This window comes from Phaeoacremonium minimum (assembly GCF_000392275.1).
Source record: "Phaeoacremonium minimum UCRPA7 unplaced genomic scaffold PA7_03_scaffold_288, whole genome shotgun sequence".
In the NCBI taxonomy this organism is placed as follows: Eukaryota; Fungi; Ascomycota; class Sordariomycetes; order Togniniales; family Togniniaceae; genus Phaeoacremonium; species Phaeoacremonium minimum.
This window is the reverse complement of record NW_006921193.1, coordinates 109,102-126,111: the sequence shown is the minus strand read 5'-3', so window position 1 is coordinate 126,111 and position 17,010 is coordinate 109,102. Positions and strand designations below refer to the sequence as shown.

Sequence of the window (17,010 nt, the reverse complement as noted above, 5' to 3'; positions counted from 1 at the left end):
CTGCCTTGAACACGTGGAGTGTGGCTGCTTCTCAGCCATGTCCAATAATCAAGTGCAGGCTTTTGCCAGTGTAGATTTCCTTTTTTCCTGCTATCTTTTGGTTGGCTCCTCCCAGGACGCGATAGTGCAGAATTGGGGATAGGTAAGGTCGACCATTGTCATGGGCGCTCCTCCGCAAGTCCATGGCACACCGTTGCATCAAACCTGGCTAGCTTCTCGATTGTCCCTCGTTCGCCTTCGACATCGCTACCTCTAGTACCTACCAGCATCAATATTTTGGAAATCTCTTTTCTCCCCAGGCATATGACTCACTGTCACCCATCACAAAATGGCTGCTAATCATATGCTCACCGTGCTGAGCGGCGTATTAATAACCATTCGAGCCAGAGACTATCTTCGCCTCCGGCATATTCAAGGACCGTTATGGGCCGGCTGGACCAAAGCTTGGCTTGTCAAGAGCCAACTTAGCGGGCGTTTGAATTTAATTCTGGCCGACCTGAATGTCAAATATGGTCCACTTGTCAGGATTGCTCCAAACTGGGTGGTCTGTGGCGATGCATCAGAGCTGCGACGAATTTGGGCGGTTCGTCCACCGTGGCAATGTGGGCAATGGTATAAAGGATTACGCATAGATCCTTACAGAGACAACACCTTCACTGCGGTTGATGAAGGCGTGCACGAGACTCTCCGCTCCAAGCTGCTTCCAGGGTATGCTGGAAAGGACGTTGATCATGTACACGAATTGATCGACGAACAAGTGGCCGACCTTATTCGACTTCTGGAGACGAAATATCTGTCAACAGCAACGGATTTCAAAGCAGTCGATCTGGCTCAGAAAGCTCAGTACTTCACCCTTGATGTCATCTCGTCTTTGGCATTTGGAAAGGCGTTTGGTTATCTTGTATCAGACGAAGACAAGTTCGGGTACATAGAAACTACCGAAAAGACCGTGCCCGTTCTGTTAGCTACAGCTCTGCTCCCAAGAGTTCTCTCCATTCTACAATCACTAAGATTGAAATCCATCATGCCTAGCGCGAGAGGAATGGTAGGCATCGGCACAGTCATGTCTCTAGCTCAAGAAGCCGTTTCTCAACGGTATGGTACCAGTCCCATTGTGAAACGAGATATGCTTGGGTCATTCATCGCCCACGGATTGAGCCAGGAAGATGCTGAAGGCGAGACTATCGTGCAAATTATTGCAGGGTCAGACACTACGGCAACAGCTATTCGGTCAACGCTTTTTTTGTCATGATGAACCCAAAGGTTTATTGTCGATTACAAGCAGAGATTGATCAAGGCATTGGTCAGGGGGCAATTTGCTCGCCTATCACTGATGAGGAGGCTCGAAATTTACCCTACCTTCAAGCTGTTATTAGAGAAGGACTACGATTATGGCCGCCCGCGACTGGGCTGCTGCCAAAAGCGTCAAAGCAGGATGAGATCGTCTGTGGTGTACATATACCGGCTGGGACTAATGTAGCTTGGGCGCCATGGACCGTGATGCGGCACAAAGGCACCTTTGGCGAGGATGCAGAGATGTCTAGGCCCGAAAGATGGCTAGATATCCCTGTTAATAAATGGCGTGTGATGGAGCAAACAGTCCTGATGGACTTTGCATCTGGCAGCAGATGGGAGTGCCTGGGCAAAACGATCGCCATGATAGAGCTAAACAAAACCTATGTCGAGGTAAGTTATAGGTGACATGGCTCAATTGCATAATGAAGAAGCAACTCTGACACGCGCAGCTCCTTCGGCGGTTCAATCTCACTCTAGTAGATCCTACCAGCCCGTGGAAATCGTTCAATGCTGCGTTCTTCATCCAGAAAGACATGAACGTTACAGTGACAAGACGGGTGGAAAATTAATACAGTCAAAGATACACGAGATAATAACATGCTGTGAGGGCTACGATATAGCACTACGACGAGTTCCATCCGGACAGCTTCATTCTGAGGAGGTCCTTCTCAACAATCTCGTCCTTACGTTGAAGCAACTCTTCCACGTCCCAGTTACAAGCAACAAATCTCCCCTGAAGAAAGTCGACACCGGCAGTTCCCGCAAGCCAAACACAAAAGGCTCCTGGCAGTTCTATACGAGTTAGTTATGATTGGAATCTTTCCATATTTAAACTTTTACATACCTCTATCATCAGCGGTCGGGATTCCAGCCTTCTTTGTCATATCTGTTGCGATTCTACCCGGATGAATTGAAAATATCCGAAGTTTACCGTCCAGTTCCGCGACGAGATCTTCTAGTAGCTTCCATGCCGCGAGTTTCGAGGCTCCATATGAAGACCACCCTGGCATTGGGCCCATAGCAATACCGATCGTGGATATGTTTATCATAGTTGGTGGACGTAGTGCATTATGATCCATCCCAACATGAATAAATGCTTGCGTGCAGTTCAGTAAGCCTTTGACATTGACTTCGAAGCTCTTCCAATATCTGTCAATCAATGCTTCTTCAATGGTGCTTAAATACACATCACCGGCATTGCTGACCAGCACATCAATAGCACCTACTTCCTGTCGGGTGTGTCGAAAGGCTTCCAGCACGGCGCCAGAGTCACCTATGTCAACCTTGAAGGATCTTACGACGGTATTGTGACCTGTATTCGACGCAGCTGCCGAGATCTCTTTCCTTGCATCTTCAAGATCAGATGGGGTGCGGCCTAAAATGACAACAGCATGAGCCCCAGCCACTGCAAATGCCGTGGCTATATATCTCCCAATTCCCTTGCTCCCACCTGTAACGAGGACAATTTTTCCCTGTGCTGAGACTGAAACATTGTGCGGGTCGATTGCATTGTCGACCGAGCTGTGAAATAGCTTCGTAAAGACTGGGTAAGGTGGCAACATTTCAGGAAAGTTCGAGTTGAAATTAGTTTCTAACAGAACAGAAGCAGGATTTAAAGTCTGTGTCTCTCTGCAGCACTAGATCTAATATTTATATGAGTCCCTTCACTAAAGTCACTTATAAGCCAGGACCATAAGCCACAAAGTTTTCGTGTTGTGAAAATGAGGCTCAGTTCCCCATGAATGACCAGCATCCTATTGATATATTGACGAAGTACTAATTATAGTCTGTTATCTTCGATAAGTCTCTTAGTTCAATGTAAGTCAAGCGTGTGGACATTTCGAGAAGCTGGCGATCACTGTGGACGCATTTGAGATACAGATAGGCCCCACTAGGCGTTCGAATGGGGAGATAGCCGTGCTAAATCTTCGCAAAGACTGGGCTCCATGAATAACATTATAGGACAAGTGACGACTGTTCAATGCGATTTCGAAACATAGACATAGACATATGAAACTTCTCTGGTGGTCATTCCCCCATCTACGTTGCGCAATCTCCACCTATGCGAATTGTATCCAATAGCGGCAATGCTTTGAAGGGCTTATTTGTAAGCCACTAAATGGCTTATTTATGTCACGTACGAGCTGCTATCGACTAGTGAACTTGCTTATCTTGATGATTATCGTGACTGAAAATGCCAAAGTCTGCTGGAGCCTCGCAGCCCGGGAAGCGGAGGAGAGTTCTGACAGAGAAAAGACGCACACAGAATCGCGAGTCTCAAAGACGCTTCCGTATGTTGATCCCTAGCTTGAACGATAACCCTTTTATTGACTTCGTCCGCTAGGGGATCGTCGAAAAGCAAAACAAAGTGAACTGTCGACCTACCTGTCCGAAGGCTCAAGCTTGCTTGACTTGTCCAATGACGCAGCTCCTGGTATCCTGGATTTTCTCGACTCCGGGGTTTCGCCAGTACGAGATGCTTGCGGCGACAACTCTTTTGAAGATTCACTAGACACAGCATTATCGGCACCCACATTTCCTTTGGAATATGGGGTTTCCTCGTTCGTGTCTCACTTAACCACAAGTCCGTCAGCGCTGCTGAACGACACTACCCACGAGACGTCACAGCTACCTTCGCCATATTGCAACTTTCTACAAATACAAAGATATAACTTTCAAGCGGCGCGTATCCAAAATGCTCTTTATCTTAATGTGCCTCTTCAACTCGCCCAAAAGGCTGAAAGCATCATTTCGCCCTGGTATTGGCATAAGGAGTTTGCTCGCATTACGACTTCACAGATCTCACAACATCGCAGTAGTTCAGAAACTTCTCACCTCTACATTCGCGGAAATTCACCTAGAACAGACATTTTTGTCCGACCTGTCCGCCGTCGTCCATGCTTTAGTCTCTCCACGAGCGTCATGGCCGATCTGGCCCCTACGGAACTCCAGCAATTACAGCCCCACGATATGTATATCGATCTGATTCCATTCCCCATATTTCGTGATAGGGCTATCACGCTCCTGAATATGACTCCTCCAGCATTCGACGAAAGTGAGCTTAAACGAGATATTGAATCAGAAGGTCTGCTGGTGTGGGGAGTTTCGCATGGGCCGAGCGATCGAGCTTCGAGCCTCTTGAGAGATCGGAGGAACTGGGAATGTGCTAGATGGTTTGCTAAGAAGTGGAGGTTGTTAATAAATGGGTCGGGATTGGAGGAACAGAGCAAATGGTGGAGAAGAATGAGAGGAGATGATGAAAGTGAAGACGAAGAGCTATAAAGCATGTTGATTTTAGGCAAGAATTATGACTGTCGGGAACATACGAAGTTCTAATCGTGGGTTTTATAAAGACTCATAGCTTGGCATCATATTATTTACGCCTTTTTAGACAACCGAGCACAATAGAATTCTGGAACAAGAAACTAACGGTTGTAGCCACTGGACTGCCATATTCAAAATATTATTTACAAGTCAAAATAAACAGCACTAGTGGCATATTGGGTATCTAATTTATCTCATCCCATCCAGTGGAAGCAAAAGTCTTGCCAAAGAAAAAGCGCCGTTGTTGAGCAACATGTAATGAGTGAGCAAGCCGACCCAATAACACAAGACCATTTTCTCCGGGTGGTTCAGCATAGCGAATGGAACCCAGGTTTTTGCTTCGGCCGTTCGATCGAGCATAACTGCATGTGTAAGAACCGTACAGACATTTGTAGAAGATAAATAGAATATCAAGTGTATCTAAACTCAGCGAGTTTTAGAACGCAGCATTACTCTTCCTTGTGTCGCCTTGCAGCAGCATTGAGTATTCGGAACGTTTTCGAATTAGGAAAGCAAGACCAAGCATGTAGTCAGTACCGTATTTGCCAACCGGCAGATGCATGAGGGGGTTGAGAACTCGGGCAGCCAACCGTTCTGCTGTCATATCATTTCTATCGGCTGCGTCGGCGATATCTCCCCAGAGGTTGAGCAGCAGCTTGAACAAGCTGCGAGCGGGTCCGCGAACTCCGCCAAGCGCTTCCTCCCAGAAGTCGATGCACTGTTCTAAGCGAATGGCGTGGGAACCCGGCATTGTTGCTTGCTTAGAGAGCGAGATCCAGCGCTTGGCCACGGACTCGGAAATGATTGGTTTCGGGAGCTGTGCAAGATATAATAGGATAAGATCGGCGGCTTCGTAGACACCAAACTCGCTCCAGTCCATATCCTCACCATATTTAGGACCAGTGCTAAACATCTCCTTCAACTTCTGCAATGCTTCTGGATCTCCGCCTTCGCCGAAGATGTCTTGAGCATCAACTCCCTCATCCTTGATGAAGGAATAACATTTGTAGACGCATAAAGGGAAATCTCTCGCAGACGAGCCGCTCCCAGTATGGCGGGTCTTAACTGTCCCCTTCGCAATCTGCATGCTCTTCTTTAGTGAGACTCCAAACACCGTATCTGGTTCCGGATTCTCTTCCTCAGCTGGGCCATTTGACTTCCATTGGGGCAAGCTTTTCAGTGTGAACGACAGACGACGGCTGCCTCGTCGTACCAGGCCCGGAGGGTGGCGCGCAATCGGCGGTGGTGGCTCTGCTGCTGTCCTCTCTGACGCACTAGACAGCGCATTGCGCACATGTCCAAACAGTCGTCCTGCGCGAGTGTCTCTGACTGGTGCAATAGATTGATTGTCAGAACTGATTCTGGTCACCACGGTATAGAGGCTTTCAGCTGTTTGACGATCGGACTCGGACGGACAGACAGAAGCATCGCGCAAGGAGCTCGATCTTCCAGGAACTTTGGGCTGAACGTCCATGTACCCAGTCCTGCTACTCGGACTACCTTCGCTCTCCGGGGTATTGAGGCGGTAATCAATCGGCGAGACAACAGAGCTGCGAGTCGAGTTCGCTCGCGCTCGGGCTTTCGGTGGGGGTGTTGGAGGTCGACTCGGCATTGTGTCTTTGAGCTCGTCCAAAAGCTCATCGATTTCCTCCACGGAAAGGGTGACGTCGCGCGGTAGGGTGTCAGGTAGAACTGGAAACATCACCTCTTCATTCATTTCGATTGCACTGTCTGGTCCATCTCCAACTGAGGAAGCGTTCCCATCGCCATCATCAGCTTCGAACTTGACACCCAGGGAAACGCTGTAGGCCTGCACGGCATCTAAGTAGTTGTGTAGACTGAACGTAGCGCCATTCGCTTGTGAATCTCGCGCAATATTTGCTGTTAATCGGTTCATCTCACCAATGATCCTCAGAACGTCGCTCTTCAAGTCTGGGTCATCAGCTAGACTCTCGGGAGCTTCTTTCTTTCCAGAAACAGCTCCCTTGCCATTGCGAGGCGTGGTTCTACTACAATATTGTTAGGACATGCGCATTAAGGGGCTACCGTCAACCTACAGTCCAACCACATCCAAGGCAAGACCCAAGGACGATTTGTGCACTTCTAACGTCTCTTGAAGTTTGGCCATGTGTTTCCGGGTCGCTATCCAGCGGAATTTCTTGTCATGTCTCGAAAGCCCTCCAGCATTGATCGTCGAAATGTAACCTCCCAGTTCGTTCACAATAGCAACACAACGGTCCAGCAGGACTGGTGTGCGGTGCGCCAGTGTTGGTGGAAATGAAGCAGCATCGTCTCTGAGCAGGTCAAGCACACCGTCAAGGGAATGCAATTCGCCCGATATGACGTCCAGCTCAGAGCGAGACTCGCGTACCTCTCGGATGAATGCTCGAATAGCGCCGGATGTCTTCGAAATGGCATTGCTCAGGGCAATGCATCCCGTAGTAATGGCCCTGTCAGAACGTGCCAGAGTCAGTTATAGCTCCTACAAAGAACGCTGCACCCAAAAACCATGACTTACATGTAATCCATTGTGCCAGCGGGTTGAAGAGCCTACAGCAGAGCACGTTATTGAAAGCAAAGCGCCCAGCGCCGTTCAAGAGTCCAAAAGCGGTGGAAAGAGCTGAATTGCGGGACTCAGCTTGCTTAAAAAGGTGAGCTTACCCCCCAGGACGACTTTTCTCGTTTGCGCCAGTGTATACCCCAAGGGTCCCTAGTGTAGAGATATGCAGCGATCCCGTTATCAAAGCGGCTGATCGACTGTACAACTGAGTTGCACTGAGCCAGGTTTTCACGATGCTCATTGGCTCTTAGGGTAGGATTTGCATCCTTTTCGGGGAACACCCCTTGCTAGTACACCCATCCCCATCCTATAGTAAGCCTATAGTGTCTCGCGAGCTGCCAGGTAGTGGCGTGTGAAAGGAGGGGCAACCGAGGATTTCTGCGTCTGGCCTTCATAATCATATGCAAATTTCACGTTTCGACAGCACTGGACTGTCACCTTCCCCCGCAGGACATGTTTCGTTTGGGTGGTCCGAGGCCCGGAGCCCAGGCTTTTGACGGAGCTGTCACCAAGCATATCCATCACGCTCCTCACCATCCCCACTGTCCGCCCCGGCATTGCCGTCATGAGCACCGTAAATAGAGCTCGCGGTGAAGATCTTGTCCAGGAAGCTCCTCTCCAGGCCGAAAAAAGCATTGTCGCCGACGTCACGCAATAGGGGAATCTGCCGAGGAGGCCCCATTGATAGCCATTTGCCGGAGGCTGCGTGTATTTCGTCCTGTACTGCTGGCAAATACTCCGGGGGTGTCGACTAGGTGCTGAAACCGTTTTGCAGTGCACGGTGCGCCGCTGTCACTGTGACATCTAGCGGGAATGCTCCCGTGCCACTTGCGGATGAGGCGTAGCATCGTGGTACACTACTGTGATACTGTATGTATAATAGCCGATGTTAAGAGCGTTGGTTGTCCAAGTAGGAATGCCAGTGGACCTTCAACGAGCAAGCACCAGGGCTGCAAGCGAGGCGTTGACCATGCAGAGGGCACGCACCAAGTCTTTGAGCGGTGATGGTAGTTAGGGTTTAGATCGAGCCCTGTGGCCTAGATCCAATCGGAGCCACTGGCTTACAAGATCTAGTAAGCGGCCGCCACAGGTGCGTTGACGTGCTGAAAGCGTTCTTAAAAGATAGTGCAGGCGCATTTCACTAGTTACCTGTGCTAAGACAAATAGTATGACAACCTGCATCGGAATCACCGCGGGACTTACGCTATAGGTTACTTGGTTATTTTTAAGGAGAAGGCTCTGGAGCATGAGCTATTGAAAACCTTTATGGATTTGTCTTGTCTTCAAAGGCAATTGCTACAAATGCTCTTCCGGACGAGCAGGATTTATTGCTTAGGGCCTTAACTAAAAAATATTGAGTGAAATGATTGGAACTACACGCTCAGTCTTCCTTGACCGAAGGGTTCATGATCTCAAATCCATCAACTGCAATCACAACTAGAAAACGGCCGGAGTGGCGGTCATTCTGTTGTAGCCTCCAAAATGAGTAATTGAAAAAAGGTAGGGTGATCGTACGGTCGCGGTCATTCCTGATACTTCGTGCCATGAACATAAACCAAACATGGAGATCTAGTTCCGGCCAAGTCAGCTGATAACCGAGCTTTCGAGGCTGAGAACCGGTTAATATGTAGACAGTATGTTGGCAATGGAATGAATGTGGTTGTTCTACTGAATTGCCGGGTTTTGCATACACCCCGCAGGCTGCTCGGATATTTCCCGAACCTTTAATAGATGATGTCAGGGTCTCCGATACACAATCGTCTATCAGTTATATTGACTTTGGGATTGGCTTTGTGAATTAATTTACAATGTGATGTTCGAAGAAGATTAAGTTGGCCAGCATCTGTGACAATTTTGCATTGCGTCGGCACTTTCCAACACAACCTAAACGAGCATATAAAAGGAAGAGAGCTACACATGAAATGCTTGGGCCGACCATATCGATGATAAATACCAACCATACTAAATGTTAAGTGGCTGAATACAATGATTCTATTAATTTCTCTCGTGTTTTCGGCGTTATTAGCGCCTGTATCAGCAGAATGCAGCCGAGATATGCTTCAAAACGCTACTGACCAATACACATTGGCACAAAGGAGCGGCTCAGTCAGCAGTCTCAAATACCTTGCTAACTCTGTCAACTATACAGAGAATGAGCAGGCGATCAATATAACTGCTGGTGTCTTGTCCCAGGCCATGAAAATTGACCATAAGCGCAGCATACACGACACAGCGAAGTGCGCAACCTTCACTGAACTCATCGTCGCCAACTCGGATCATCCATACGTTATTGGCACTCGGATGCTCCTCGCTAATGATCAAATCACTACTATCGAGTCTATTGTCACAGATAAAGGAGACTGGGCCTTCAATGCCACCGGCTATCTCTATTGGAACTCACTTGAAAGCTGGGAGCCGATCCCTGAAGACAAACGCGATAGTCGCGAGGTAATCAAGGCAGCTGGTGACGCATACTTCAATCGCTTCAACAATGTGAGCTTTGTGGTGCCTTTTGGCACACACTGCGCCAGGCTCGAGGGAGGTGCGTACACAGGGCGAGGGAACCTCAGTGCTAATACCTGCGATATTGGCGGACTACCATCCACGATTGTTGTTACTAATCGACGCTATGTGGTCGATGAAACAATGGGGGTAGTGGACATATTTCTGGGGTTTCCTGGACTTGACCGAACACGAGGTCAAGAACCGATGCCTGATAGTCATATGTTCAGGGTTGAGAACGGGAAGATTCGTTACATTCATACTGTCTCTTCTTGCGTGAACGCTGGATGCGGGATGAATGGCACTATTCCGATGCCAAAAAGGCAATCACCAGCATAACAGTCTTGGACAGTGTGATATTTGGGTCTGTACCAGCCGTAATCTGCTATCTATATCTCGTAGAATATAGGAATTTACCACAAGATCAAGATTATCTCCAGTCATCGCTTCTCTGGGTATCAATTGATATCTTTTTATACTTGATCAACAGCGATCAATGCAATATCGTCTTCTGGGCCAACTAGATCCCCTTCACTGACAAGGAGTCTTACACATTTCCCACTCACTGGACTTGGGATTTTCAGTTCCATCTTATTGGACTCGATCCAGATCTACTCGAGTGTCAGTTGGTACTCCTTAGAGTGCAAAGTGTACACGAACCAATATGTCTCCAATCACGACATCATCACCCTCCTGTACATCTAGTTTCCAGCATCGTCCTGGCATTGGGGCTTTAATTCGTTCCCCTTTGATGTCTGTGGTGTTTCTCAAGGAGTCTGACTTGGACTTGTTCGCGGTGGACGTGTTTTGGCTGCGATCATAGGGTAACAAAAGCTGTTTATAGAAAGGTACCTTGGGAATAGCTGCAGCCCGGATGTTCGATTTATCGTCGATATCGTCTTGATGCTTTTCCAACCAACTTTCATATGACTCTAGATTAAGGCAGCCTTCCGTGACTTTGATCAAGTTCTCTTGGCGGCCTTCCCTAATAGCACTATCCAGATGGCTCTCTGCCATTGGATAGAAGGTTATTTGATCGAAGAGCTTGAAGAGCCAGGGCCTACCTCCTGAGCCTTTCTCATTCCAAATTGGCAGTGTTCGACCAACAAGTTGGTATCCGCCTGGAGACTCCATGGCATAGATGCACATGTATTGTCCACCAATACCGACTGAGCCACGTGGTGTGAATGATCTTGAAGGATTGTACTTCGTCCCGAACAGTCGGTGGCGGGGATCGAGAGGCACGGCACATGGTGAGCCGAGGAACACGTCGCCCAGCCCAAGCACAAGGAACGTCGCACTGTGTAGGATATCTGACACACCCGATCGGCCATTTAGATCATTGAGTTCGGCTAGGAAGTCAACATTGCTAGGAAGCCACGGTGCTTCATGGCGAATGGTGGCGGCATATCGCGTAACAGCGGCTTGGCTCACACTGTCGTCGAAGGCCAGAGGGAGACTAATTGTGCGGGACTGAACGCTCGAAGGAATATTGCGACTGACACGCTCCACGTGCGTCGAAATGACTTTGAACATTTCCGAAGATGGAGCTGGCTGTGTGAACTGGACTAGAAGCGTACGCACTCCCGGAGAAAGCTCCTCCACATCTGGCAGCGGGTGTATCTTATGTTCTTCAATACAAGCAAAGATATGAAAACTCTGCCGCATATCAAATCCATCCTTGTTACCGAACTCGAGCAGCATTGCGCGATCGCCGGCAACGCGGCACTTGACTGTGCCATTTGAAGTAAGAACTTCGCCGAAGACACCGTCTCCTGATGCATGTACAGTTTCTTCACGGTGAAAGATCTCACCATCGCTGAATTTTAAAGATGATAAGTCCGAGATGGCAGACTTCAAGTCACCGTTCAGGGCCAAAGCTTTAGTTGTCGTAATCGGAGAAAATTGTAATCGATCCCCTGGACGGAGCTGCCCCAGCTTCCACATTTCAGCGGTCGCAACAGTACAGAAAGTGACGAAGCCGCCCAGACTTGGCCCGTCACAAGCTAGAATGACAGCCTCATCTCCAGTGAAACTGACGCCGCCAATTGAGTAGGATGTGTCGTGTATATTTGATGGATGGAGCCCAGCTTCGCCACCGGTCTTCCTTGCCCATTCAGGCTTTGGTCCACTTAATCGAATGCCAAATCTGTTGCTATTATAATGCACTTTCCACTCGCTGCTGAATAGAGTAGCGTATCCTTCGGGTGTAAAAAAGTCAGGGGCGGCTTGTGGACCAGGCACAACCCTGATACTCCAAACGGCATTCGGTTGTGGGGGTATGAGACTTAAAATTGGTTCAAGATCATGTGCGGTGGCTGGTTCACCGTCAATATCCGAAGCCACATGCAGTAGATCACCAGATCGTAAGCTACGGCCATTATGTCCACCCAAATTACCAAGAGTAAATGTTGAACGGCTCTCAAAAACTTTGGGGACGTCTATGCCCCCACGAATAGCAACGCAAGTGCGGTATCCATTCTTTGCAATCCCGACAGAGAGGCATTGACCAGATAGAACAGTAATTGATTGATGCATTGGGATTGACCGGCCATCAATGGCGACATCTGCAACAGCTCCAGCAACAGCAATGATCGCGTCACAATGGAAGCGGAGAGTAGGTCCCTCAACAGTACATTCGAGGCCAGCAGCAGCTTGTTTATTACCGACGAGACGGTTGGCTACCCGAAATGAGAAATCATCCATAGGACCAGATCGCGGTATTCCGATATGCCACAGACCTGTCCGTCCAGGAAAGTCTTGGATGGCGGTCTGCGTACCGGGTTCAACGACTTCTATAACTTGCGCCTGATATTTGAAGCCGTTCAAGGTTGAAGTGGTAAATTTGCCGGAATGAAACTCTTCCATGCTAACAAGCTTGTGTAGGTAATCGAGATTAGTCTCCACGCCAGTAATACGTGTTTGCTGCAGTGCTGTAGATAGTGTATTGAGAGCCGATTGTCTGTCGTGTCCGGTGGCTATAATCTTAGCAATGAGTGGGTCGTAAAAGGGTGACATTTCTGTGCCAGTGTGTACCCAGGTGTCAACTCGGACGTTTTCTGGAAATGACACGTCAAATAGCCGCCCCGTTGAAGGTAGAAAATCCTGCAGAGGACTTTCTGCGTAGACTCTGACTTCAATTGCGGACTTGGAAGCTACCTGCCTCGGCCCCTCGGAGAAAAGAGTCTCGCAGTCATTGCTGGCTATGTTCATCATGCATTTAACAAGATCAAGTCCTGTAATAGACTCGGTCACTGGGTGCTCCACTTGGAGACGGGTGTTCACCTCCAGGAAGTAGAACTCTTGTTTGTCGACATCGTAAATGAATTCCACTGTACCAACATTGCGGTATTTCACTGATGCGGCAAGGTCAATAGCAGCTTTGGACATACGTGTACGGACCACCTCAGGGACAAACAAGGCTGGCGCCTCCTCTATGACCTTTTGGTTTCTCCTTTGGAGAGAGCAGTCTCGATCGCCAGCACTTATGATGCTTCCTGCCCCGTCGCCGAGAATCTGTACTTCAATATGTCGGGCTCGTGGGATATATCGCTCCAGGAAGACTCGCCCGTCTCCGAAATTCGCCTCTGCAAGTCTGATCACAGCCTCGAAAGCCTCCGACACAGCCTGTGCATTAGTGCACACACGGAGCCCAATACCGCCACCTCCCGCTGTGCTTTTGAGCATGACAGGATAACCGATCTTCTTAGCCTCGGACACTGCTTCGCTGGCAGCGCTTAGTAGGCGTCCACTGCCAGGAACCACAGGTACTCCCGCCGCGACTGCGATGTCTCTAGCGCGGTGCTTGAGACCCAACTCACGCATCTGTTCTGGGGTCGGCCCAATCCAGATGAGGCCCGCTTCTTCAACTTTTCCTGCAAAGTCGGCATTCTCGGCGAGAAATCCATAGCCGGGAATGATGGCATCTGCACCTGCCGCAGTTGCAAGCTTGAGGATTTGTGTACCATCGAGATAAGTCTGACTGACCGTTGAGCCGGTCAGAAGAAAAGCTTCGTTAGCAGATTTGACATGGTCTGAGTCTGAGTCGACGCTAGAGTAAATTGCAAGTGAGCGAATATTCATATCGCGTAATGTGCGAGCTATGCGAACAGCAATTTCACCCCGATTTGCAATGAGCACAGACTTGATGGACCGTGGTGATGAGCCATTGATGATTGGCTTTGGTGACTTCTGCTTTGTGGCCATGTAGGCGCGCCAGCCGCCGAAAGAGCTGATGTCGAGGGCATCCTGAAGCCCGTACGGCTCACATATGAAGCCCAATTTCCAGGTACCATCTACGAGCTCCACGGAGCCGATCCCCAGCGGTGACGGAATGGTTTTCAAAAAGCTTGCGACGGCAGGTTGAGGCATTTCCCAAACCTCAACTTCTATCGCGTGGCCGCCGTTCGCAATCCTCTTTAGGCCCGGCTTGCTGATTCCATTTACCGGTTTCAACGCATAGAACAGGTATTGCGGCGCAGTTGTGGTCTTTGACGCTAGCATTGCACCTCGAGATGTAAGATCCTTGTTGAGAGGAAACCCGGTAAGGTGAGCGCCAACGACAACGATTGAAACTGTGGCGGCATCGGTATACGCTGGCGATAGATCATGAGTTGATGGCTCTGCGTGAAGTCGCTCTGTTGCCCCGAGTCTCCTGGTTGATCCAGCCAACCAATCTTTACAAAGCTGGAGCAATTTAGATTCCTCCCAGGCAGAGGAAATAAGAGTTAACCCGAAAGGAAGACCGTCATCGCGAAATCCTGCTGGAACTGCCACGGCTGACCAGTCCATAAAGTTGACAAAATTCGTGTAAGTCCCTAGGATCGCGTTCTCTCGGACCGGTTCTTGCGCCACTTCTTTCAGCGTTGGGAACGTGGGAGCGCTAGGCACTAAGAGGCCACCAAAGTCTTGAAATATGATTTCAATCTGCCTCTTCAGATCTTGTCGAAGATATTCGCCATCAAAAGCATCAGCGGCGGAGTACTCCTTAGCCTTTAGGATGATATCACGAACGACGGGGTCCATGCCACCCGGAGCAGCTGCCGCGTCGGATTCAAAGAAGGCCCGAATGGCTGCGTATCTCTCACATACCCATGGTCCGTCGTAAAGCAAGCCAGAGAGTTTGAAAAGAGGACTGAAGTCGACTGGTTTCAGCTGCCAGCCAATTGCTCGAGCCTTCTCTAAGGCAGTGCTGTACGCTGCAGCCCCCTGGACATTACCATGCCAGTTCGGATTGGCGCATATGGCGAGCTTCGGCGTGAGTGAGGTGAGTTGTAGAGGCGTTGCCCCTATTGTCGATGGCCGTCTTCTTGAATAAGAGTCCTGCTCATCATAGCCCTCGGTTATGTTCAAGACAGTCTCCGCGTCGTCGACAGTTAAAGCGAATATTGAGACGCAATCTAGAGTTCGACAAGCGGGTAGCACTCCTTTGGTACTCAAAGCACCACGGGTGGGTTTTAGTCCTACGATGTTGTTAAGGCCGGCCGGGACACGACCACTGCCAGCAGTATCTGTCCCTAATGCAAACGGTACGACGCCTCGTGCCACTACTACAGCGCTACCAGAGCTTGAGCCGCCACTCACTCGAGTAGAATCAAACGTATTAGCAACAGCTCCGTAGGGTGATCGAGTACCAACAAGCCCCGTTGCGAATTGATCAAGATTGGTCTTCCCCAACAGCACGGCTCCTGCAGCCTTTAAGCGTGCAATTACCGGGGCATCGGCAGTGGCTGGCGGACCAGCAAAGGCCGGACAAGCAGCAGTTGTGGAAAACTCCAGTGCATCCATGTTATCTTTAGCTGCGAAAGGTACGCCAAAAAGAGGGAGGTTAGCCCCTTCATCCCGGAGCTGTGTCAGCTTCGCCCATTGTGAGCGAATTTGGTTTGGCGTCGCAAGCGCAATCCACGCATTTGATGCCGCTTTCGTCTCCGCGTTGAGCAGCGCAAGCAAACATGCAAGTCCGGAGTCCGGGGCCGCCGATGCTTGACGGGCTCTCCACTCCGAAATGAGGAGTGGAAAAGGGCCGGAGTAAGGTACGGGCCCGGAGACGACATCCGCTAAGTTGGAGGATGTGCCTGTCATCCTAAATGTTTGTGACGAGCTGCGCAGGCTATGGTATGGACGACCCCAAATGAGACAACAGACGCATCATATAGACGGCAAGCAAATGAGACCGTTCATTGATTGCTTTATGAGCACAACCCGACTTTGGTCGTGGGGTAGATTGACACGCTTTTCGTGGCGCCAGCTGGAGAAGGACAGCCGTCGCTGACCTTCGCCGGCGGCCCTGATGATCGTCTAGAAACTCGCCTCACAGCGGATTCCAGCACACCACTACATGAGAGCCAGTATAGAGTACGACGTCCTGCACGTTGAAGTGTTGCTACTCGCTGCAACTCATTTTTCTAATCGTTGAGTTGTGCCGAGAGCCTAATCTAGATGTCTCGGTTTTCTGTGCGAGTTGCCGCCGGACAGCGCTTCAAGTGGAGGGCACCTGGCCGACGGCCGCTCACGTGATTGGCCCTCTTATTCAGGGGTTCAGGGGCTTAGATACCCCGTACCCATCCACCTTGCGGCCTTGAAGTGATGTGTCTAGTATGACTGATAACTGAACACTTAGCAAGACTCTGTTTGCACCCTATTCCAGCAATAATGTGGGCACTGTTCGTGTTCATCAAGGTATATGTTAGGCGGACGGCCCCGGCGGCAGGTTCCTGCATGTGCGCCTAAGGCTAATTTCAAGCGTCCACTTGTTGCGCATTAGACTAGCATGTCATGTCTAATAGTAATTGACTTCATTACTATCTTTTCTTAATTCATTATTCCAAACAAGTTGCCTATTTTACCTTTTCCCGCCATACAATTGGTCACCTCAAGCGCGACCCCATCTTCTCCACCTTTTGTTATCGCCTCAACTCTTGGTGATGGTTTAGCGGCCGTCGCCGCCGGCGTTTGACTATGGTGCCGTCGGCCATCACTCTTCATACTTCCCAGCAGCTTTGCATCAGCCTTCCGCGATAGATAGAAACATATCATCTTCATGATAGGCACAACATACCATTAGTGATCTCGGTGCGGGATGGGCCGCACCGAAGTGACTGACTCATGACGTCGCGCGATCACTGCGCAGCAAATCTGCTCTTAGCTCTGAGCCACGCTCCAAAGTACCAAAGTGCGAAAACACCAAGGATACAACCGCATGTCAAGCCTGCCAATAGACTCACGCCCGGGCCGATCCCGAGGTTGATATACAGTGGACTTGAGAAATGAATGGTGCCGGCTGCTAGTGTTGATCGAAGAAAGTCATTACCAGCAAAGAGCGACGCCGC

At 49.6% G+C, this 17,010-nt stretch overlaps 2 protein-coding genes across 2 annotated transcripts; both read right to left on the bottom strand.

The window, feature by feature from the left end:
* Window positions 1–5,056: 5,056 nt before the first annotated feature.
* Window positions 5,057–7,149, bottom strand: UCRPA7_3512 (putative group protein; the record flags this gene model as incomplete). Its single annotated transcript, XM_007916125.1, has 4 exons — window positions 5,057–5,949; window positions 6,121–6,626; window positions 6,678–7,070; window positions 7,139–7,149. 4 exons carry the CDS (start codon window positions 7,147–7,149, stop codon window positions 5,057–5,059), a joined length of 1,803 nt encoding a protein of 600 aa, XP_007914316.1.
* Window positions 7,150–12,578: 5,429 nt separating this feature from the next.
* Window positions 12,579–14,185, bottom strand: UCRPA7_3511 (putative urea amidolyase protein; the record flags this gene model as incomplete). Its single annotated transcript, XM_007916110.1, has 2 exons — window positions 12,579–12,644; window positions 12,818–14,185. The coding sequence occupies 2 exons, from the start codon at window positions 14,183–14,185 to the stop codon at window positions 12,579–12,581; spliced, it is 1,434 nt and encodes a 477-aa protein (XP_007914301.1).
* Window positions 14,186–17,010: the final 2,825 nt, after the last annotated feature.